Genomic DNA, 23,292 nt, shown 5'->3' on the forward strand with positions numbered 1-23,292 from the left:
ACTCTCTGATCATCGTCCCCAACCTCCCCAGCCCCCCTTCTCTGCTCGACGTCCCCAACCCCCTCTCTGCTCATCGTCCCCATTCCCCCTTCTCCGCTCGACCTCCCCATTCCCCCTTCTCTGCTCGTCGTCCCCAACCCCCCCCTTCTCCACTCTCTGCTCGTCGTCCCCAACTTCCCTCCCCACACTCCGATCGTCGGCGCCAACCCCCCCTCCCCACTCGCCGATCGTCGTCCCCACCCCCCTTCCCCACTCTCCGATCGTCGTCCCCAACCCACCCCACTCTCTGATCGTCGTCACCAGCCCCCCCTCCCCACTTTCCGATCGTCATCCCCAACCTCCCCTCCCACTGTCCGATCGTTGTCCCCAACCTCCCCTTCCACACTCTCCGATCGCCGCCCCCTCTCCGCTCGACGTCCCCACCACCCTTCCCCACTTTGCGCGTCGTCCCCGCCCCCCGCCCCCCCCCCCCCCCCCCCCCCCCCCCCCCCCCGGTCCGCTCGAAGTCCCCACCCCACCCTTCCCCGCTCTCCGATCATCGTCCCCGCAACCCCCCTCTCCGATTGTCATCCCCAACCCCCTACTCCACTCGACGTCCCCATTTCCCCTTCTCTGCTCCTCGTCCCCAACCCCCCCTTCCCCACTCTCCGATCGTCGCCCCACCCCCCCTTCCCCGCTCTCCGATCTTCGTCCCACTCCCCACTCTCCGATCGTCGTCCCCAACCCCCCCTGTCCTCTCGGCGTCCCCACCACACCCTTCCCTGCTCTCCGATCCTCGTCCCCACCCCACCCTTCCCTGCTCTCCGATCCTCGTCCCCACCCCACCCTTCCCCACTCTCCGATCATCGTCCCCACACCCACACTCTCCGATTGTCCCCAACCCCCCTTCCACACTCTATGCTCAACGTCCCGAATCCCCCCTTCCCCACTCTCCGATCCACGTCCCCAACCTCCCCTCCCCACTCTCCGATCGTCGGCCCCAACCCCCCCTTCCCCACTCTCCGATCGTCGTCCCCACCCCCTTCCCCCCTTCTCTGCTCGACGTCCCCAGCCCCCCCTTCTCTGCTCGATGTCCCCAGCCCCCCTTCTCTGCTCGACGTCCCCAGCCCCCCTTCTCTGCTCGACGTCCCCAGCCCCCCTTCTCTGCTCGACGTCCCCACCCCCCCTTCTCTGCTCGACGTCCCCAGCCCCCTTCTCTGCTCGACGTCCCCACCCCCCCTTCCCACTCTCCGATCGTCGCCCCCAACCTCCCCTCCCCACTCTCCGATCGTCGTCCCCAACCCCACCTTCCCTGCTCTCCGATCGTCGTCCCCACTCCCCTTCCCCGCTCTCCGATCGTCGTCCCCACCCCACTTTCCTATCGTCGTCCCCAACCCCCTTTTCCTCTCTCTCTGTTCGTCGACCCCACCCCCCTTCCTTACTCTCCGCTCGGCGTCCCCAACCCCTCCTTCCCCACTCTCTGCGCGTCGTCCCCAACCCCCCTTCCCCGCTCTCCGATCGTCGTCCCCAACCCCTCCTTCCCCACTCTCCGATCGTCATCCCCAACTCCTTCTTCCCCACTCTCCGATCGTCGTCCCCACCCCCTTCCCCACTTTCCTATCGTCGTCCCCAACCCCCCCTTCCTCACTCTCTGCTCGACGTCCCCACCCCCCTTCCCCACTCTCTGCTCGTCGACCCCACCCCCCTTCCTCACTCTTCGCTCGGCGTCCCCAACCCCTCCTTCCCTGCTCTCCGATCGTCGTCCCCAACTCCTCCTTCCCCACTCTCCGATCGTCATCCCCACCCCCTTCCCCACTGTGCTCAACGTCCCCCCTCCCACTCTCTGATCATCGTCCCCAGCCCCCCTTCTCTGCTCGACGTCCCCACCCCCCATTCCCCACTCTCCGATCGGCGTCCCCAACCTCCCCTCCCCACTCTCCGATCGTCGTCCCCAACCACCCCTTCCCCACTTTCTGCTCAACGTCCCCATCCCCCCTCCCTACTCTCTGATCACCGTCCCCAACCTCCCCAGCCCCCCTTCTCTGCTCGATGTCCCCAGCCCCCCTTCTCTGCTCGACGTCCCCACCCCCCCTTCTCTGCTCGACGTCCCCACCCCCCCCTTCCCCACTCTCTGCTCGACGTCCCCACCCCCCCTTCCCCACTTTCTGCTCGGCGTCCCCATCCCCCCCCTTTCCCAAAGTACAGTGTGTACTTTGCCTATAATTGATAATTATTCATTTATTTTGTTTCAGTGAGTACTACTTTAGCCTGGATAATTTGGAAAGAGACTTTTTCCTGAGAAGAAAAATGGACGCTGATGGTTTCCTGCCTGTCTCATTAATTGGAGGTTTTCACCGTGTCCAGGCATTAACCACTGATGTCAATCTCATCTTGGAGGTCAGTCATGTTTGTCAGCTTTCCATCTCGGTCACTGTATGCAAGATTTCTTGTTAAATATCTTCATTCTCGTAATGTCTGTTTTTTTCTCCGTTTAATGGGAATACATTTCTGTTACTGTATGGCGGCAGAGCGAGTCATCGCTGCTTCTGGTGGAGATTTCCCAGCTTCACCCCTCCAGGCTGATTAGGGAGTTGCAGAGATGTAAAAATATAGTCTATGGGGCTGGAAAAGCATTGCTACTGTGGCTACATTAGAACAGTAGGAAACCTTTGAGAACTGCAACAAACGGTCTGTTACACAATAGCTGAGAACCATAAAAGGTTGAAAAGTCCATTTTGCGATGTATCCAGAGGCTACGGGTTTGAAGGCAGTTGAGGCTGAGGACAGAAGGCATTGTGGGTGGGAAGAGAGAGTGAGGTGATTGAAATAGGGAATATTTATAATAGAGAAGGGGGGGAGTGAGGGTTTAAAGAGGAGAGTTAACAACATTATACATGTATGCTACCTGGTCAGTAAATTTCTGAAATTTGTTTCTATAGCCGAATTTCAAGCTCTCAGTCAGATTGTGTTTACCCCAATAAGAATTTTTGTGTTCCTTAGGCTCTAAAGGACAGCACTGAGGTGGAAGTTGTGGACAAGAAAATCCGAAAAAAGGAAAACCCTGAAAAATGGCCTCTCCCAGAGACTGACTTCACACGTTTACTGAATTGCCCAGAATTCATCCCGGGGCAGACTTACAAAAAGCAGACTGGTGAGTGTGACACTGGCTGGGTGATTAATGGGGTGGCATGTATCATGTTGGATGTGGTGGGCACTGGGATGGATCGGATAGGTTGATGGGATTTCAGTTAACGCGGCGTTGTACTTGGCAGGGTATCTTCTGTGTCTCACTTTCTCTCACTCTCTCTGTTAAAGAGTCGGCTCCAGGCTCTCCTCGGGCAGGAAGTGCTGCAAGTTCCAAGACTGAGGAGCCCAGCAACTTGAAGACTTTGCCAAAAGGACTTTCTACCAGCCTCCCAGACCTGGACTCTGATACATGGATAGAAGTGAAAAAACGACACCGGCCAGCTCCTGCAAAACCAAAGGTTAGTCTCGAGCACTTCCTTCTCGCGCAGTCATTTAATTTGCCTCCTTCCCATGGGTCTTAGCATTGTTGCAGCAGTTCATGAACAATGCTCACCACCATGTGGAGATGCCGGCGTTGGACTGGGGTGAGCACAGTTAGAAGTCTTACAACACCAGGTTAAAGTCCCACAGGTTTGTTTCAAACGCTAGCTTTCGGAGCACCACCATCTTCTCAAAGGCAATTGGGGGTGGGCAAGAAATATTCTCCTTTATAATACTCAAATCATGTGAAAGAATTAAAGAGGCTCTGTTGTTTTTATCCTGGCCCCTTCCTCCAGACACACCTTCCTCCAAACACTCCGGGTCCTGTCGTCATACTGGATCAAATCTCCTACCAGGGCCCTGTTGTGGTTTAGCCTCCATGTGTTCTTCAATGGATTGTTGCCTTTCGCAGCACTTATAGAATTTAACTTCATCAGCAGTAACCTGTTTAATAGGCATGATTATTCTGCCCGTTGTGTCTATGCTGACGTTCTAGGAGCAGTTCATCTAGTGTCACTCGCTGCCATCCTCCTGGAGCCCTGCATATTATTCTTTTTCACCTATTAATCCAATTCCCTCTTCTTAACTAAATTGAATCTGTCTCCATCAAATTATCATTCCAGGTCCAAACCATGCACTGTGTTTTTTTTTATAAAAAAAGAAGTTTTTCCTCATTTCCCCCATTGCTTCTGTTACCAACTACCTTAAAGCTGTGCCCTCTGGTTCGCAATCTTCTACGAACAAAACCAGTTTTTCCCTGCCTATTTTGAATTTGATTCCGTCTTATCAAATCACAGAATTATTACAATGCAAAAGGAGGCCATTCGCCCCATCACATCGCCACTGGCTGTCCAAACGAGCATCCTGTCTTCGTGCCATTCCCTCTGCCTTTTCCCTGTACCCATTCATGTTATTCTAGTCACATCATCTAATGCCCTCTTGAGTGTCTCGATTGAACCTGCCTGCACCACACTTCCAGGCAGTTCATTCCTCTCAATCTTCTCTTCAAGGGGAACAGTTGCAACTTCTCCAATCTATCTACATAACTGAAGTTCCTCCTATCTGGAACCATTCTTGTCAACCTTTCCTGCACCCCCTTTAAAACCTTCACATGTTTCCTAAAATGTGGTGGCCAGATTTACTCCAGATGAGGCCAAACCAGTGTTTTAAAGAGGTTTAACACAACTTGGACTAATAATCTAGAGAATTTGAATTCAAATTCCACCAATTGGCAGTTGGAAAATCTGAATTTTTTTTTAAACCTTAGAAATAAAATGCTGGCCTCCGTGAAAGTGGTCATTTTAGATGGTCGGAAAAACTTGATCCTTTAGGGCTTGAGATCTGCTGTTCTTACACAGTTGGAATCAAAAGTACAGGAAGGGACTGCTATTTAAACAGGAAACAAAATGTGACTGAAAACTGGAAGATCTGCTCATTATGATTGTCAATACATTGAAACAATGCACAGGGTGGTATTGAAGAAGGCAAATCAACTTTTCCAATGTAGAAAGGGTCATTATTGAGCGAGATACTTGAGTGAAGTAATCCTGCCACTTTGTAGGTCAAAGACAAAGTTGCCATGTCTTGGGTGACCATAGGCTGCTTTCCCCTTTGAGGAGGAGAGCTGACTGGTGGTGATTTAACCTGAGGATCACCACACCTCGGGTGAGGGGCAAGGTTGAGAAGGCGGGGCCTTCATGACCTCTTCTTGCCACTTGATAAATCATTGGTGTGACCACTCTTAGAAAGCGAAGTACGTTACAGTGCAGGAAGGATATTGCAGCTATTGAAATGATGCAAAGGAAAGTGACCAGAATGATTGAAGGGATGGAGGGATTGCATTATTTGTGTGAATATGTAAATTTGGCCTGGTCTCCCTGGAGACTGGGAGGGTTGAGAGCTGATGGTTGCTCAATTTAAGATTCTAAAGGAACAAGATAATTTCAGCCAAGACATGATCTTATCAGATGGTGGAGCAGGCTTGAAGACCAAATGCCTGAAGACCAAATGCCCCACTCCTCTTATTTTTTTAGGATTTTAAGATACCTTTTCATTATTAAGCATTAAAATCTGACACCAAGTAAGGTTTGCAATTTGATCCTTTTGCCATGTTTGTCCATGTCGTTGCGTAATGTCTCTGAGAAGTAGGCATACAGGAAAATAAACCACTTCACCCTGTTGCCCTTTGAGTAGTAATGTACTCTTTGCCAGTCCTGTGAAGGAAAGCTAAAGATCTTTGTTGTCTTCTAGTCACACTGACCCAGATGATCCATTATAGCATGTCAAGTGTTACTGTGGACAAGACCCCCCCCCCCCCCCAGAAATTAGGTACCTCCTCCAAAACTTACAGATGGCCCCTTGGATGCCATCAAACATGCAACCAGTCATCTTAGCTCTATTGTACATTTCCTTATTTCCTTATCTCAGACTATCTTAACTATCTCATTTCGTAATGTATTTGACAAAGTTTAGTTGAATAGTCATAGCATCCTACACATTCAGCAGATGTTTAAACAGTGTAGTCAGCCAAATTCTGCTGTGACACAGCAAAGTCGAAAGCATCCTGGGGATAAACCATTTCAACTGTTTGATTATTCGTGACCTCAATACAAATTCACAAACCATTTGAAAGTTTTTATTTAAATATAAATTTAGAATACCCATTTCATTTTTCCCAATTAAGGGCAATTTAGCATGGCCAATTCACCTACCCTGCACATCTTTTCGGGTTGTGGGGGTGAGACCCACGCAGACACGGGGAGTATGTAAACCATTTGAAAGTTTAAAACAAAGAAAAACTAATTGTGTGAAAGCAACCTGGATCCAAATGCTAAGTATATATCCGTGTTTGCAAATAGGTTATCGTGCCTCTTATCCAGAGCAGGAAAGTATCCCTGCCTCTGTGTGAAGGAGGAATTAATTCAAAGCTAATCTATGGAAATAGTATTTCAGTGAGTGAACAGTTCAATTATGGAACAGACTCCCTAGGGAGATGGTGGGTATAAACCATACTGATTAATCCAAACACAAATTACAGAGATTCCTTTCAGATAGCATTTTGGGATCCATTATTTGTGTACGTTGGGACAACAGAGTGAGTAATTGCTCGGGAGGAATAGGTGACTTTGGACCTCTGGTTCCCAAATCTCTCCACCACTGGGAGTTTCCTCATTTTGTGTTTGGGTCTGTTGTAGATTAATTGATAGAGATTGATTGCAGTAGTTAGTCAGCAACCTCCATTGTCCTCGTACAATGTGACTACAGGAATGAAAAAAGGAGGTTTGATGGACTTTGGCCAATTTTTCATCCGCCAAGCCTGATGTTCTTATGTATGGCCTATGTATGATTATAGAACCACTACGTTCTCCGGGTAACAATGGATAGGCAGTATATGCTGACCTTGCCAGTAAAGCATTGACTCCTCCCAACAGCACTAGCCAACCCACTAGCAAGGATGTTAGTCCCGCTCTGGTTCAGATGTAGACTGTCCCACTTGTGCAGGTCCTACCTTCCCCAGAAACTGTCCCAGTGATCCAGGAATCTAAAACCCTCCCTCCTGTGTAAACTTTTAAGCCAGGCATTCATCTGTGCTATTCCCCTATTTCTATAGTCGCTAGCGCGCGGCACTGGGAGTATTCCAGAGATTACAACCCATGAAGTCCTGCTTTTTAGTCTACAGTCTAGCTCCCTGATAGTTGAGAAGAATGGGAGGTGACCTTATTGAGGCATGTAGGATTCTCAAGGGGCTTGACAAGGTTAGATGCTGAGAGGTTGTTTCCCTTTTTTGAGAGTTTCGGACCAGACCCCTCAATGTCAGAATAAGGGGTTGCCCATTTATGGCAGAAGATGAAGTGGAATTTCTTCTCTCAAAAGGGTAGTGAATCTGTGGAATTCTTTACCACAGTGGGCTGCAGAGGCTGAATCGTTAACTATGTCCAAAGCTAAGATGGACAGATTTTTAATCAATAAGCGAATCAAGGCTTTTGGGGATACGGCAGGAGTGGAGTTGAGAATTATCATATCAGATTAGTTATTCAATGGTCTCATTGAATGGCGGAGCCGACTCAATGGGTCGAATGGCTTAGTTCTGTTCCTACGTCTTATGGTCTAAAATTAAATACCTCTGATTGCCAGTGTTGATTTGAGAGGCCGGTGTATTTTTATAGATAACATCTCAACTATATGCTGTTGCTAACTTTTGGTTGGTTCAATTGGCTCTGTTTTATAACCTTTGCTTTAGAGTCGCCAGGTATCTTTATGATACCGCCGCAAGGTTCAAGTTCAAGTAATGATCAATAACTCAACACACCAATTAGTAAGAATCAAATCAAAACACATTTATTATACACAGTAAATCGCTAGTCATGCATAAACTCTACTTTCTAGGCTATTTCTATCACTAACAGGCCTATACTTAGCTTCGGACTGGCCCACCAGGTCAGGGGAACAAATGGCCTTTCGTTCAGGTCCTGAGTCTGCGGGATTCAAAGTTGGTATGGACTGGTAGCTAGGAGCGCCAATCTCGTAGCAAGCGTTGACTTGAGACTTACTTTCTTGGTGGCCGCTGGACAGTTCACTCTCAGGGGTTGCTTCACGTTGCTGAGTGACCCTGTCAAGAGGACGATTTGAACTTGGGGGCTTAACGTTTTAGTCCCCAGGGGCTTGCCGCCCTTTAGGGCGGACCCCGTACCTGGTTCCAAGTGATTGGACTACTTTCCGATCACTTGGATCGATTTCTCCAATGCTGGAGCGGTTCCCTGATCGCTAGGCGGTCCTAAGTGTCCGTTGGCCTTCCTTTGTCTTGGCTCCTGCTGGCGTCGAGGAGTCTGGCTTGGCTTTGTTTACCTTAACTGTTGCCATTGTGCCTGGGAATCGCACATTACTATGTAGATGGCTGCTACATTACTATGCAGATGGCTGCTGGTTTCGGTGCTGTCTGGTTTTTTTGCAGGTTCCAATATACATGATTTCTGTATTTGCTAGTCTTTGCCTGTGTTGGCTGAATTTCCCTTCAGCCTTTGCGGTTCTCCATTTTACGTCGGGAAGTGGCCAACTCTGGTGGCTACAATGCTACAGACCTGTCCTCCAGAACTAGCTATAACACTGGTATCAATTACCCAGAAGAGCAAAATTGGCCAGGCATTCCTTGTCCCAGAAATGCAGGGAAAGTTCAACGTGGCCAATTACTGCCCCTGTATAACACCACCAATAATAATAATTAATAGCAATCCGCTCCGGAGCTCTTTGCAGCTTTGGTTCAAGCACAGGTAAACCTAACAGGTGAGGTTACTGCCCTTGACATCAAGGCAGTTCATAAGATATAGGAGCAGAATTAGGCCATTCGGCCCATTGAGTCTGCTCTGCCATTCTATCATGGCTGATATGTTCCTCATCTGTTACCTACAATGCTACAGACCAAGAGCTGGATTGCAAAATCAGCCTGAGCATCTCCGCCCTAGAACACATGATCCAGGAGCGGGAGTAGACAATTTATCCTCCCGAGCCTAAGCACCTTCAATGTGATCATGGCTGATCCCATCATGGCCTCAGCCCCACTATCCTGCCCGTCCTCATAACCCTTCAACCCATTACCAATTAGAAATCGGTCTAACTTCTCCTTAAATTTACTCAATGTCCCAGCATCCACTGCACTCTGGGGTAGCGAATTCCACAGATTTACAACCAGTTGGGAGAAGTAGTTTCTCCTCAAATCTGTTTTAAATTTGCTACCTCAAGATTATGACCCCTCGTTTTAGAATGTCCCACAAGAGGAAGTATCAGATCCACATCTATTATATCCATATCTTATAGCATTTTGTATGCATCAATTTGATTTCCCCTCATTCTTCTAACCTCTAGAGAGTACGGGCCTTAGCTGTTCAATCTTTCATACGACAAACCCCTCATTTCTGGAATCAATCTAGGGAACCTCCTCTGAACTGCCTCCAATTCCACTACATTGTTCCTCAAATAAGGGGACCAAAACAGTGCGCAATACTCCAGGTGCGGTCTCACCAAAGGATTGTACACTTCCTTACCTTTGTACTCAATTTGTTTTGCTATAAATGCCATCATTCCATTTGCTTTCCTTATTACCTGCTGCACCTGCATGCTAATTTTCAGTGACTCGTGCACGAGGTCACCCAGATCCTGCTGTATCGGAGCATCCAAAGTGTGTCTCCATTCAGATAATAAGTTGCCTTCACGTTTTTTCAACCAAAATGCACAACCTCACTCTTATCCATGTTCAACTCCATCTGCCACATTTTGGCCCACTCTCCTAATCTATCCATATCCATTTGTAAGGTTCTTACTTTCTCATTGCAACTTACTGTTCCATCTGTGAATTTGGCTACAGAACCTTCTATTCCTGAATCCAAGTTAATATAGATTGTAAATAGCTGGGGCCCAAGGACCAAACCCTGTGGCATCCCACTAGTTACATCTTGACATCCAGAAAAAGACCCCATTAATCTCGACTCTCTGTCTCCTGTCCGTCAGCCAGTCTTCTATCCAAGCTAATAAGTTACCCCTAATCCCATGTGTTCTTCCTTGTGAATTCCGTGTGGTACCTTATCAAACGTCTTCCGGAAGTCCAGATATACTACATTTACAAGATCCCCATTATTCACTTTGCTTGTTACATCTTCGAACAACTCTTGCAAGTTAGTCAAACATGATTTGACCTTCATAAAACCATGCTGACTCTGATGGCTAGCGCTTTGGCTTTCCAAATGTCCTGATATTACGTCCTTGATAGTTGATTCAAACAATTTTCCAACAACCGATGTTAAATTAACTGGTCTGTAATTTCCTACATTCTGCCTCCCTCCCTTTTTGAATGAGGGGTTACAGTAGCATTTTCCCAATCCACTGGAACCTTTCCCGTGTCCAGGGAAATGTGGAACATTATAACCCATTGATCCACTATCGCCACTGCCACTTTCTTTAACACCCTAGGATGTCGGCCATCAGGCCCTGGGGACTTGTCTGCCCTCAATCCCAAGAGTTTGGTGAATACCTTTTCCCTATTGATGCTGATTGGTCCAAGTTCCATCTTTCTATTACCTCTTGAATTGCCTGTTCCTTTACGAATGGGAGTAGTGTCCTCCACCATGAAAACTGAGGCAAAGTGTTGATTTAGCATCTCTGCCATTTCTGTGTTCCCCTGAACTGTGTTCAGTTTTCATCTTCCAAGGGACCAACATTCACCTTCGCGACTCTCCCATTTTATGTACCTGTAGAAGCTTTTGCTACCCTTTTTAATTTTGTGCTAGTTTTTTCGTAATTTACTATAGCACTTATTACTTTTTTAGCATCCCTTTGTTTGGAAGCTTCCCAATCTTCCAGCCTGCCACTGGCCTTTGTAATATGATATACCTTAGTTTGTGTTTTTATAATGTTCTTGACCTTGTTTAGCCATGGATGTTTTTTTACATCTCTTACCATCGTTCTTCCTCACTGGGATATATTTCAGTTGTGACGAATTCAGTATTTGACTGAATGTGGCATCAATGAACCCTAGCAAAATTGAAGTCAATGGGAATCATGGATTGCTCTCTACTGGCTGGAGGAACATGATTGTGGTTGTTGAAGGCCAATCACCTTTGCCCCAGAACATTGCTGCATGAGTTTCTCAAAGCAGGATCCTAGGTATAATTACATTTAATTGTTAAGAATGTTCCCTCCATCATAAGGACAGAATTGTGGATGATCATTGTTGACAGGGCAGTGTTCAGTTCCATTCACAACACTTCAGGTAATGAAGCAGCCTCTGCCTGTGTTAGCAGGACATAGACATCATTCAGAGTTGGGCTGATGACTAGCAAGTAACATTTTGCACTGTGCCAAGCAACGACCATTTCCAGTAGGAGAGAGTCCAAAGGCCTCCGCTTAACATTCAGTTGCATTACAATCATTGAATTCTTCACCATCAATATCCTGCAGGTTACCATTGACCAGACTTGACTGGAGCAGCCACATAAATACTGCGACTAGAAGAGCAAATCAGAGTCTGGGAATTTTGTGGGGAGTGATTCCCCTCCTTACTTCCAAGGCCTTTCCACTCTTATGAAGCAAATCAGGCATGTGTGATGGAATACTTTCCTGGATGATTGCAGCTCCCACGTTGCTCAAGAAGTTTGAGAAATTCTGGACCATTCAGGGGAAAAAGTTCACTTTGGTGGTATCCCATATGCCACCTGTTGCTAACTTGCTGTTGTCTCTTAATTTGGCTCTGTTTAATTACGTTTGCTCAAGAGTCACCAGGTATCTTTCGATACCGCCACAAGGTTCAAAACCGAATACTGATCAAAGACTCGATACACCAGTTAGTATGTTCAAAAGCAATGCTCATTTATTTACACACCGTCAAATCTACTCATGCATAAAACTCTACAGCCTAAACTATCACTATTACTAAAAGCCTATACTTAGCTTCGGGTGCCCACTCAGTCAGAGGAACAATGGCCGTTGCTCAGTTCTGAGGCTGCTGGGTTGAGCTGTTTACAGGATAGCAACTAGGAGCATCTATCTCGTAGCGTGCGTTGACTTGGAACTTACTTGGTCTGGAGCAGCTGTGGCGGGTCTCTCTCGCTGAGAGCCAAGGCCAAGAGAGCAATTCTCTTGGGGAATCCTTCTTATACCCAAAAGGGCTTTGTGCGCTTTTGAGCGGGCCTTGAACTTGGCCCCAATTAATTGGGCCGTTTCCCAATCGTCCTTATCAATTTTCCTCCAATAGAGGGGTGGGTTCCCTGGTTGCTGGGTGTGTTCTAGGTGGCCGTTGGTCTGTTTTGTTTTAGTCTCCTCTGGCGCCGGGATGTCTGTCTTAGCATTGTTTACCTAACTGTTGCCTTTTGTTCCCGGGGATGGCTCTGTAGATGGTTCTGCAGTACCGGTCCTGTCTGAGAGCTACAGCTCTAATCAACAGGCAGACCTTGCACCTGCTTGCTTTTTCGGTATTGTCCAATTTTCCCTGCATTCTTTGCCAAGTGTCCATTTTGTAATTGGCCATCCCAGGTGGCTACACACCTTAAACATTCGCCCCCTCCACTAGCACACTGACTGCAATGTATGCCATCTACAAGATGCAACTTATCAAGGCTCCTTTGGCAGCACCTTCCAAACCACCTCGAAAGGCAGGAGCAGCAAGCATATGAGACTCTCGGCATCTTCAGGTGCTCCTCCAAGTCGAGCACCATCTTGGCTTGGAAATACATTGCAGTTCTTTCATTGTCATTGAATAAAAATCATGAAATCCTGAAACACCGCAAGTTAAAGCACTTTTGGCACAGGTGTTATTAACCTTCATTGTCACAAGTAGGCTGACATTAACACTGCAATGAAGTTACTGTGAAAGGCCCCTAGTCTCCACATTCCGGCGCATGTTTGGGTACACAGAGGGAGAATTCAGAATGTCCAAATTGCCTAACAAGCACGTCTTTCGGGACTTGTGGGAGGAAACTGGAGCACCCGGAGGAAACCCACGCCGACACGGGGAGAACGTGCAGACTCCATACAGACAGTGACCCGAGCCGGGAATCGAACCTGAGACCCTGGAGCTGTGAAGCAACACTGCTAACCATTGTGCTACTGTGTTGTGCAGTTCAAGAAGGTGGCTCACTGCCACCATCTCAAGGACAGTTTTGAATGGGTAGATGCTGGTCTTGCTAGCACTGCCTGCACCCATGAATCAATAAAAAGGAATGCAGTGGGTTAAGCCATATTTCCCTATTACATTTCAGAATAAAGTCTGACGGTCTTATTTGCATAAATTCTGACGGTCTTATTTGCAAATGTGGACAGTTAAGAGAGATGATCTACACTCTGATGATGTGGAGTCCATTTGGGTGGAGATTTTAAAAAGCAAGAGATTGAAGACAATGGTAGCAGTAGTGTATAGGCCCCAAAATAGTAGCCAGACTCTAGGAGATGGTATAAACAAATAATAGGAACATGTCAAAATAACAGCAATAATTATGGATGACTTTAGTTTTCATGTTGATTGGGTTAATCATGTTAATCAAGTTCGACAGGGTAGCTGTGACAACAAATTCATAGAGTGCATTAGGGATAAATAGATTGTGGAGTGATCCAGGGAACAGGCTATCTTGGATTTGGCAATGGGTAATGAGGCAGGTGTATTAAATTACCTCAGAGTGAAAGATCCATGAATACGTACTGATAATAACATGATAGAATTTAATATTCAGTTTACGAGGGAGAAACTTCAAAAACAACTGTGCTTAACTTAAAGGGAATTACAATGAAATGAGGATAGAGTTAGTTAAAGTGGACTGCGCGGATAGATTAACAGTGGCAAACTGAAGAGGTATTTCATGACTCAATAAAAATATATCCCATTAAGGAGGAAAGATTGTAAGAGAGGGATAAACCAACCATGGCTAACAAGGAAGTTAAGGAGAATATTAAGTTGAAAGGAAAAGCAAATAAGATGGTAAAAGTCAGTACTAGCCCCGAAGACTGGGATAAATTCAGAATCCAGCAAAGGAGGACTATAAAGATAATAGAGAGAAAATAAACTACGAGGTAAAACTAGCAAGGAATCTAAGAACTGATGAGAGCTTCTTTAAGGAGGAAGACAGAGGTCAAAGTGAACATAGGCCCCTTAGAAAATGAATCTGGGGAGGTAGTTATGGGGAACAAGGAAATGACAGAGGAGTTAAACGGATATTTAGCATCAGTCTTTACGGTGGAAGATACTTTGAACATCCCATTAATAACAAATACAAAGGAGCTATTAAAGGCCAACGCCATCACTGAAGAACTAGTTTTAGACAAACTAATGGGGCTAAAGGCAGATAAGCCCCTTGGCCCTGATGGCTTAGGATCCTAAAATAAATAGCTACAGAGATAGTGGATGCTTTGGCTGTAATTTTCCAAAACTCCTTGCGTTCTGGAGAATTACTGGAGGATTGGAGAACTGCGAATGTGACACCCCTATATGGGAGGGAGGCAAAAAGCAGATAGCTATAGGCCGATTAGACTAACATCCTACTGTTTAAAAATGTTGGAATAAATTATTAATGAATAATAGCACATTTATAAAATCATAATTTATTCAAGCAGAGTGAGCATGGCATCATGAAAGGGAAATCATGTCTGACTAATTTATTAAAGTTTTTTGAGGAAGCCTCAACCAGAGCAGCTAGAGGGGACCCAGTAGATGTACTGCATTTGACTTCCACAAGGTACCTCACAAAAGTGATAAGATAAGAGCCCATTGTGTTGGAGGTAGTACATTGGAATAAAGGGTTCTTTCTCGGGTTGGTGATCTGTGACCAGTGGGATTTCACAGGGATCAGTGCTGGGACTGGAACTGCTTAAAATATATATTAATGACTTGGAAGAAGGAAGCGAATATACTGTAGCCAAATTTGCAGACGCCACAAAAATAGGTGGAAAGGCTAGTTTCGAGAGGGATAACAAACAGTTTGCAAAGAGATTAATGGGTTAAGTAAGTGGGCAAAAAATTGGGAAATGGATTATAATGTGGGAAAATATAAAGTTCATTTTGGACGGGAGAACAGAAGGTAAACTGCAGAAAGCTACAAATCAAAGGACTTGGGGAACTTGTGCATAATACCGAAAGCCAGCACACAGGTACTGCATGTAATCAGGAAGGCTGATGGAATGTTGGCCCTTACTTCAAGGGAGTCGGAGTATAAGAGTCGGGAAGTCTTGCTGCAACTGTACAAGGCACCGGTGAGATTACATCTGGAGTACTGTGAACCATTTTGGTCCGCTTCTTTAAAGAAAGAGGCAGTTCAGAGAAGGTTCACTAGGATAACCCCCGATATGGAGGGGTTATCTTATGAGCATAGGTTAAACCGGTTGTGGCTCCACTGGAAGAATGAGAGGTGATCTTATTGAAACATATAGGATTCTTAAGGGGCTGACAGGGTAAATGCTGAGAGGATGTTTCCCATCATGGGAGAGTCCAGGACCGGAGGCCATAGTCTCAGAATAAAGTATGCCAATTTAAGACTGAGATGAGGAATTTCTTCTTAGGATTGAGAGTCTTTGGAACTCCTTGCCATAGAGCCGTGGGGGCAGAGACCTTGTGTATCTTTAAGACTGAAATAGACTCTTGAACAGCAAGGAAATCAAGGGTTACGAGGAAAGTTCAGAAAAGTGGATGTGAGGAATGTCGGAGCAGCCATAATCCTATTGCATGGTGGAGCAGCCTTGAGGAGCCGAATGGCCTACTCATGTCCCCATATGTCAGCCAGATACCTGAGCATGGAGCTCTGGTGCCAGATACCTGAGCATGGAGCTCTGGTGCCAGATACCTGAGCATGGAGCTCTGGTGCCAGATACCTGAGCATGGAGCTCTGGTGCCAGGTACCTGAGCGTGGAGCTCTGGTGCCAGGTGCCTGAGCGTGGAGCTCTGGTGCCAGGTGCCTGAGCGTGGAGCTCTGGTGCCTGAGCGTGGAGCTCTGGTGCCAGGTGCCTGAGCGTGGAGCTCTGGTGCCTGAGCGTGGAGCTCTGGTGCCTGAGCGTGGAGCTCTGGTGCCTGAGCGTGGAGCTCTGGTGCCTGAGCGTGGAGCTCTGGTGCCTGAGCGTGGAGCTCTGGTGCCTGAGCGTGGAGCTCTGGTGCCTGAGCGTGGAGCTCTGGTGCCTGAGCGTGGAGCTCTGGTGCCTGAGCGTGGAGCTCTGGTGCCTGAGCGTGGAGCTCTGGTGCCTGAGCGTGGAGCTCTGGTGCCTGAGCGTGGAGCTCTGGTGCCTGAGCGTGGAGCTCTGGTGCCTGAGCGTGGAGCTCTGGTGCCTGAGCGTGGAGCTCTGGTGCCTGAGCGTGGAGCTCTGGTGCCTGAGCGTGGAGCTCTGGTGCCTGAGCGTGGAGCTCTGGTGCCTGAGCGTGGAGCTCTGGTGCCTGAGCGTGGAGCTCTGGTGCCTGAGCGTGGAGCTCTGGTGCCTGAGCGTGGAGCTCTGGTGCCTGAGCGTGGAGCTCTGGTGCCTGGTGCCCGAGCGTGGAGCTCTGGTGCCTGGTGCCCGAGCGTGGAGCTCTGGTGCCTGGTGCCCGAGCGTGGAGCTCTGGTGCCAGGTGCCCGAGCGTGGAGCTCTGGTGCCAGGTGCCCGAGCGTGGAGCTCTGGTGCCAGGTGCCCGAGCGTGGAGCTCTGGTGCCAGGTGCCGGAGCGTGGAGCTCTGGTGCCAGGTGCCCGAGCGTGGAGCCCTGGTGCCAGGCGCCCGAGCGTGGAGCTCTGGTGCCAGGTAGCTGAGGGTGAACCATGGAATCCCCAAAGTGCAGAAGGAGGCCATTTGGCCCATCAAATCTACACCGACCCTCTGAAAGAGAACTACCTCGGGTGCCCCACCATCCCTGTAACCCCACCTAACCTGCATCTTTGGACACTGAGGCAATTTAGCATGGCCAATCTGCCTCAGGCATCCGAGTCGACATCCTCAGGCATCTGGGCGTCAGCCTGGGTGCTTGAGGGTGTCGGGAGCTAGCTCCTGTGCCTGAGGGTGCCACTATGGGTGTGTTTGTGTTCTGACCGGACTTGGTTTGTTCACTTGCTGTGCTGTGAAAGGCCAAATACAATGTGAGGAATTGTGGTATATTTAAATCATGATATAGAATTGATCATTACTCTAATGGATTGTTTAATGTACAAAGTATAGAGATATATTCTTGGTGCATAATATTGAAACGCAGCACTGATCGAATTATGTTCACTCTTTACGTTTCAGAAATCCGAGGAACCCAAATCACAAACAGCTCTGAAGCCGGACCAAGAGGAACAAGAAGAGCTGGACTTCATGTTTGATGAGGAGATGGAACAGATGGTTGGACGCAAGAACACGTTCACTGACTGGTCGGATGAAGATTCTGACTGTGAAATTGACGATCGCGATGTGAACAAGATTCTGATTGTGGCACAGACACCTCCATATTTGAGGAAACATCCCGGTGGGGACAGGACAGGGAATCATGTCTCCAGGGCGAAACTGACATCTGAGTTTGGTAAGGTCATTAATGATGGCCTTTACTACTACGAGCAGGACCTGTGGAAAGAGGATTATGAGCCAGAATATGCAACTATAAAGGTAGGTCTGTGGAGTTTAACCATTGCAGGTAACATGCTGTTCTGTGGTGTCAGAACGTCTTCAGAGCTGCAATCATCCCATTTTGTCTTTCAATTCCCCAGCCTGTTGAATTGTTGCAGCTGCGCTAATCCCTTAAAGCCCCAGCTACATAACCTGCAAGCCCAGGACCACCAAGTTGCAGCTGAGTTCGCAGCCTCGTGGTTGTTACAGATAACCAGCTATTATACACTTGCAAGCTTTCTTTAACGGCGACAAAGATTACACGTCATGCACCTCCAACCGAACACCACAGTTTCAACCTGCTCTGATAAATATCAGCACAAGTGAATCCGTAATTGATGTCCACCATCTGAATATAATTAAACCTCCACTTCATATTCAATGAATAAAGATGAAAGAATCAAGGATAGTAGTAAGAGAGGAGGTGGAATGAAACTGAATGCACGAGGTACTCCCTCTGATTGCATCTCTGGTTTCTAATCATGCTGCAGCTTTGTGTTGGACGAGCGGAAGAAGTTAATGGTTAGAGCCTCTTGAACTCTTTAGCAGTGAGTGTACTCCAAACAGGACAGGACGTCCTACTTGATTGGCACCCCATCAACCATTGTAAACATTCACTCCCTCCAACGCTGACGCATAGTTGCAATCGTGTGTACCATCTACAAGATGCACTGCAGCAACTTGCCAAGGCTCCTTTGATAGCACCTTTCAAAAGCACAACCTCTCCCGCCTAGATGCACAAGAGAAACAGATACTTGGAGCACAACCACCTGCAAGACCCCGTCAAATCACACACCATCCTGACTTGGAAATATATTGCCGTTCCTTCACTGTCACTGGGTCAAAATCCTGGAACCCTCTCCCTAACAGCACTGTGGGTGTACCTACACCACACGGACTGCAGCGGTTCAAGAAGGCGGCTCGCCCTCACCTTCTCGAGGACAATTAGGGATGGGTAATAAAGGCTGACTGAGTCAGCGACGCCCACATCCTGCGAAAGAATGATGAACAAAAAAACACATGCTGTAGTCCAGTCAAAACTAGTGGTTTCCCACTTTTAATGCAAGGTTATGCCAAAAATGACTGTTTCTGAAATAGATGAATGTTCCAGAGGTGGCAATCACAGGATGGATTGTGGTGTGCCCGAGTCCCAGCTGGTAATCATTGGCTCGTGTTTGCTTACCTTAGCATTCTGCCTCTTTCTGTTCTATTCATGTAACATTAATTCAGAAAACTGACTGGAACTACACCAGCTTATAAACAAACTGAGTCCGTTTGTACTGTGTGAAATGGTCATTGCTGATGGATTTACAGCCACTTAAAGCAAGATTTGGGTTCCTGTGACAAGGTTAGTTGTCAAATAGTAGGGGACTGGGATAGGGAACCTGTACTCCTCAGCCAGTACTAATGAGTGGGTTGAGCTCCTGTGGAGCGCCTGAGTATTGTTTCCTCAGCCTTGCCCTATCCTGTCTGCATGAAGCAGAGTGCATGGCCAGCATTCACCTTGAGAGTTGGGCAGGAAACTGGGCGACATAAAGACTCTGACATTGCATCATTGCTGAGGTCTGATGAGTGTTGAACATGGTGCGGGGAAAGGTGTTTAAACAAAAGGATGTCTCCCATTCGGAAAAGCAACTACGGGATAATGCGGATGGTTTGTTTCGTGGTTACTTCTGTGTTGAGGATGCATTGACTTCTCTTTGTCAAACCAGATATGCCATTGGAACATCACGACAGCCAGATCATTCCGTGATTCTTCAGCAGAGTTTACCTCCTCTTTGTTTATTTTCAGTGATCTTAAAGCAGGCCAGCTAACAGTATATACAGATACTATTTCAATAGCTACAATCAGCAAGTTATAGTGAGGTAAATCATTTTTGAACGGAGTAAATAGAAGGAATGTTTTGGCACAGCAGATTTGAGAGTCAGGAATGGGAGATGTTTAAACAAAAGTTGGAAAGAGTTGAAATTAAGGATATTCCAGAAAAGGGATTTAAGCATATCAAAGATTGGGGTTCCAAGACTGAAGAGGGAGCTTGGATCAAATCTGAAACTAAAAATGTTGAATGTTTTTATGTGTGCATATCTTTAAAACAGTTTCTCTTCCTTTCTCTCCTTCCCCTTCCTCACTCATAGAATGATACAACATAGAAAGAATCCTTTCAGCCCGTTGTGCCTTGGCTGGACAGCTGGTTCGTGATGCAGACGTGGCCAACAGCGCGGGTTGAATCCCCGTACCGGCTGAGGTTATTCATGAAGGTCCGCCTTCTCAGCCTTACCCCTCGCCTGAGGGTTAAATCACCACCAGTCAGCTCTCCCCCCTCAAAGGGGAAAGCAGCCTATGGCCTTTGGTGGCTCACAGAATGAGCTGCCCTCTCCCCGTAGCCCTGAGAATTTTTCACTTCAAATATTTATCCAAACCCCTTTTGAAAGTTGGGAATTAATCTGCTTCGAGAGCCTTTATTCCAAAACACAATTCGGTGCGAATTGTTTCCCTCATGTCGCTGCCTCGGGTTCTAAAAATTTCCTCTGCTACCTGACTCGCCCGTCACTGGAAACTGTTTCCCTCTCTTGATTTTGAACGTCTCGAGTATATCTCCCTTTTCTGTCTCTGCTAAAGGGAACAATTCCAGTCTCTTGGCATATCTGAAGCCCCTCATCCCTGATGTACCATTCTATTTAATCTTCTCTGTATCCTCCGCAAGGCCTTGACATCCTTCCTAAAGACTGAGGCCTGGAATCAGACAAAATGCTCTAGCTGAGGCCAAACCAGTGTTTTATAAAGATTTTAGGATAACTTCCTTGCTTTTATACTCCATGCCTCTACTTATAAAGGGAAGTATCCCCTATACATTTAGCAGCCCAGCCTTGAAACCTGGGATTTATATACCTGTACCCTCGGGTGTCTCTTGTCTTGCACACCATTCCATACTTTTCCCACTCTTTTGTTTCTGCCTCTGCCATTAACATTCGCCTTGTGCCCTCTCCCCATCTCACTTGCTCAATCTAGTCGATGCTCTGCCTTGCTTGCCTCGGCCCTTTCCTGTCTCATCCCACTCGCTCGTTCAGCCTCTCCCTGACCCATCCTGCTGGCTCAGCCCCTCCCCTGTTATGCTTCTTTGACTTTCCCCCGCCCACCCTGTTTACTTGGCGCATCCTCTCAGTCCCGTCCCGCACTCACTCGCTTGACTTCTCCCCATAGCTGTCCCTCTCTCCCTGGCTTGATCTACTTCCCACCCCTCGGCCCCGTCACTCCCGCTTGCTGTCTGTATCACGCTCTTTTTTGCCCCCCCCCATTCCAAGACCTCATGCTGTCTCTCGCTCTATCTTACTCGCGCCATGTTTCTCTCGTGAGCACATATTCTGGCCTGTATCTCACTCTGTTTCTTTACTTTGCAGCAAGAAGTGGAAAATTTCAAGAAGCTGAATATGATCAGCAGAGAGGAGTTTGACACTCTGACCCCTGAACCTCCTGTTGATCCAAACCAAGAAGTTCCACCTGGGCCACCAAAGCCACAGCAAGGTAAGGAAATCTTATCGGTTCATACCCCCATCCGAACCTCACGTGGCTCCAGTCATTTACTCTGGGGGGAAAGAACTAATAGGCTGGCGCCTTGAATGAGAAATGAAATTAATAAAACTCAATTGGGTATGGAGGAAGAGCAGAGATTGAGACTAGATGGATAGTTTCATTGATGGGTTGAATATCCTCCTGTGTGGTAACATTCTGTGAGCCACTGATATGTAGGGAATGGAACCCGACAGGCCGACCAGCCTTCCAATCTGTTTACTTTTGGCACTTGTCAAGCTGCTTGTCAATATAAGAGCCCACTCTTCTGCATCAGTTGCTCTTGGGTTTGGCGCAAGGCATGGCTGGGAACATCGGAGATGAGGCAGAGGGAGCAGTTTCTCCTTTTTGACCTATCAAAACCCCTCAAAAGAATTGGATAGCTGGCAAAAAACATCTGGGTCCCCTTGTTTCAGAAGTATTATTCAGTTATTGAAGGTTGTAGAGAAGGATATTCCATTATTATATGTTGTAAGCTAAACATTAGAAGTTTAAACCATTAGTCTGTGTGTCAAGTGCATACTATAACCCAAACCGTATATCTGCTTCCAGTACCTACAGATGCATTGGCCAATAAACTTTTTGGTGCAGCTGAACCACCAGTGTCTTGTGTGGCACGATCTTTGCCAACAACTGTACCAGAATCACCAAACTATCGGGGTGCACGGACCCCTCGCACCCCTCGCACACCTAGGTTAAAGGATCCAAGTCAAACACCCAGATTTTACCCTGTTGTGAAAGAAGGGAGGCCATTGGATGCAAAGGTAAGACACTGGCAAGGGGTTGTACTTTCAAGGACTTTTTTAAACAAACTTAGAGCAGCCCACAGCTAAGGGGGTATGTTGCTTGGTTATTTTGAAAAAATTTGAATAAAAAATGCAAATACTTTTGCAGCCCTTAACAGGAACCCCCTCTTGTAAAGGGTATACCGGTCTTAGCCACAGTTCAGTGACAATCCTCCAAATGGTAGTTGTTGTGAAGACTTTAAGCAACACCATGCATTTAGACAATGAACGTCCCAGTGGTGCATCACAGAAGCTTGATTGAAGAGAGAAGGGAATTGAATTTCTAAAGCACGTTCACCACCTCCAGGCGTCTCAAAGCACTGCACAACCAATTAAGTACTTTTGAAGTGTAGTCATTTTTGCAGGATAGGAAATTTGGTGGCTAATTTGTGCAAGGTGAGACCACAGAAACAGCAATGTGATAATGACCAGATAATCTTTTTTTTAAATCATATTGGCTGAAGCATAAATATTTATCAGGATCCCAGGGGCAACTGTCTTACTCTCCTCCTGATGGTCTCATGTGGTCGTTGGGTCCAATAAACCAAAGTGCTGGAAATACTCAGTAGATCTGGCAACCTCTGTTGATGGAAAAAGAGTTGAGTCGAGTATGAAGTTCCATCGAGATATATTCAACGCAAAATATTAGCTGTTTCTCGTTTCACAGATCCTGCCAGACCTGTTGAATATTTCCAACTTTTTTTCTTTTCATTTCCGATTTCGAGCATCCATCTTTTTTGTTTGAAATTTAGAGTACTCAATTCATTTTTTCCAATTAAGGCACGATTTAGCGTGGCCAATCCACCTACCCTACACATCTTTGGGTTGTGGAATTAAAATCCACGCAAACACGGGGCGAATGTGCAAACTACACACAGACAGTGACCCAGAGCCGGGATCGAACCTGGGACCTTGACGCTGTGAGGCAGCAATGCTAACCACTGCACCACTGTGCTGCCCTTAGCATCTATCTTAACATTATCTTTTCCATCAAAAGGAGGGGACTGACGGGCCCATTAATGTCTCATCTGAAGTAAGGCGCTTCCGACAGGGTGGCACTCCCTCGGGACCATCCTCTGGCGAGGTGCCGCTGCCACGGTGCCACCCCTCCGGGGGGGGGGGGGGGTGCACTGCCTCGGGATCGCCCCTTGGGCAGGGCGCCGCTGCCTCGGGACCAAATTGTGGACTCCAGCCTCTGGAATGGAACTTGACCCCACAGCCTTCTGAGTCTCGGGTGAAAATGTGCTGTGGACTGAACCATGGCTGGCACTAATTGCTGGCAAGCCAAAGAACAAGGTCATCTGGAAGGTTACACAAAGCTTGTTCATGGAGAACAGTGTTTGGAGTGGAGTTGAGAGGAAATTCCGGAACCCAAACCATAGACT

General features: G+C 47.3%; 1 protein-coding gene across 5 annotated transcripts in view; it reads left to right on the forward strand.

The window, feature by feature from the left end:
* The window catches only part of larp1 (La ribonucleoprotein 1, translational regulator), a 202,867-nt gene that overhangs the window by 117,317 nt on the left and 62,258 nt on the right, over positions 1-23,292 (forward strand). For all 5 annotated transcript variants that reach the window (XM_072512652.1, XM_072512653.1, XM_072512654.1 and 2 more), the window contains exons 9-14: positions 2,232-2,376; positions 2,980-3,130; positions 3,295-3,464; positions 17,198-17,554; positions 20,954-21,077; positions 21,675-21,886. In XM_072512652.1, coding sequence (XP_072368753.1) covers positions 2,232-2,376; positions 2,980-3,130; positions 3,295-3,464; positions 17,198-17,554; positions 20,954-21,077; positions 21,675-21,886 — 1,159 coding nt within the window. The remainder of the gene's footprint in view (positions 1-2,231; positions 2,377-2,979; positions 3,131-3,294; positions 3,465-17,197; positions 17,555-20,953; positions 21,078-21,674; positions 21,887-23,292) is intronic.

The sequence above is a fragment of the Scyliorhinus torazame genome, chromosome 7, assembly GCF_047496885.1.
Source record: "Scyliorhinus torazame isolate Kashiwa2021f chromosome 7, sScyTor2.1, whole genome shotgun sequence".
In the NCBI taxonomy this organism is placed as follows: domain Eukaryota; kingdom Metazoa; phylum Chordata; class Chondrichthyes; order Carcharhiniformes; family Scyliorhinidae; genus Scyliorhinus; species Scyliorhinus torazame.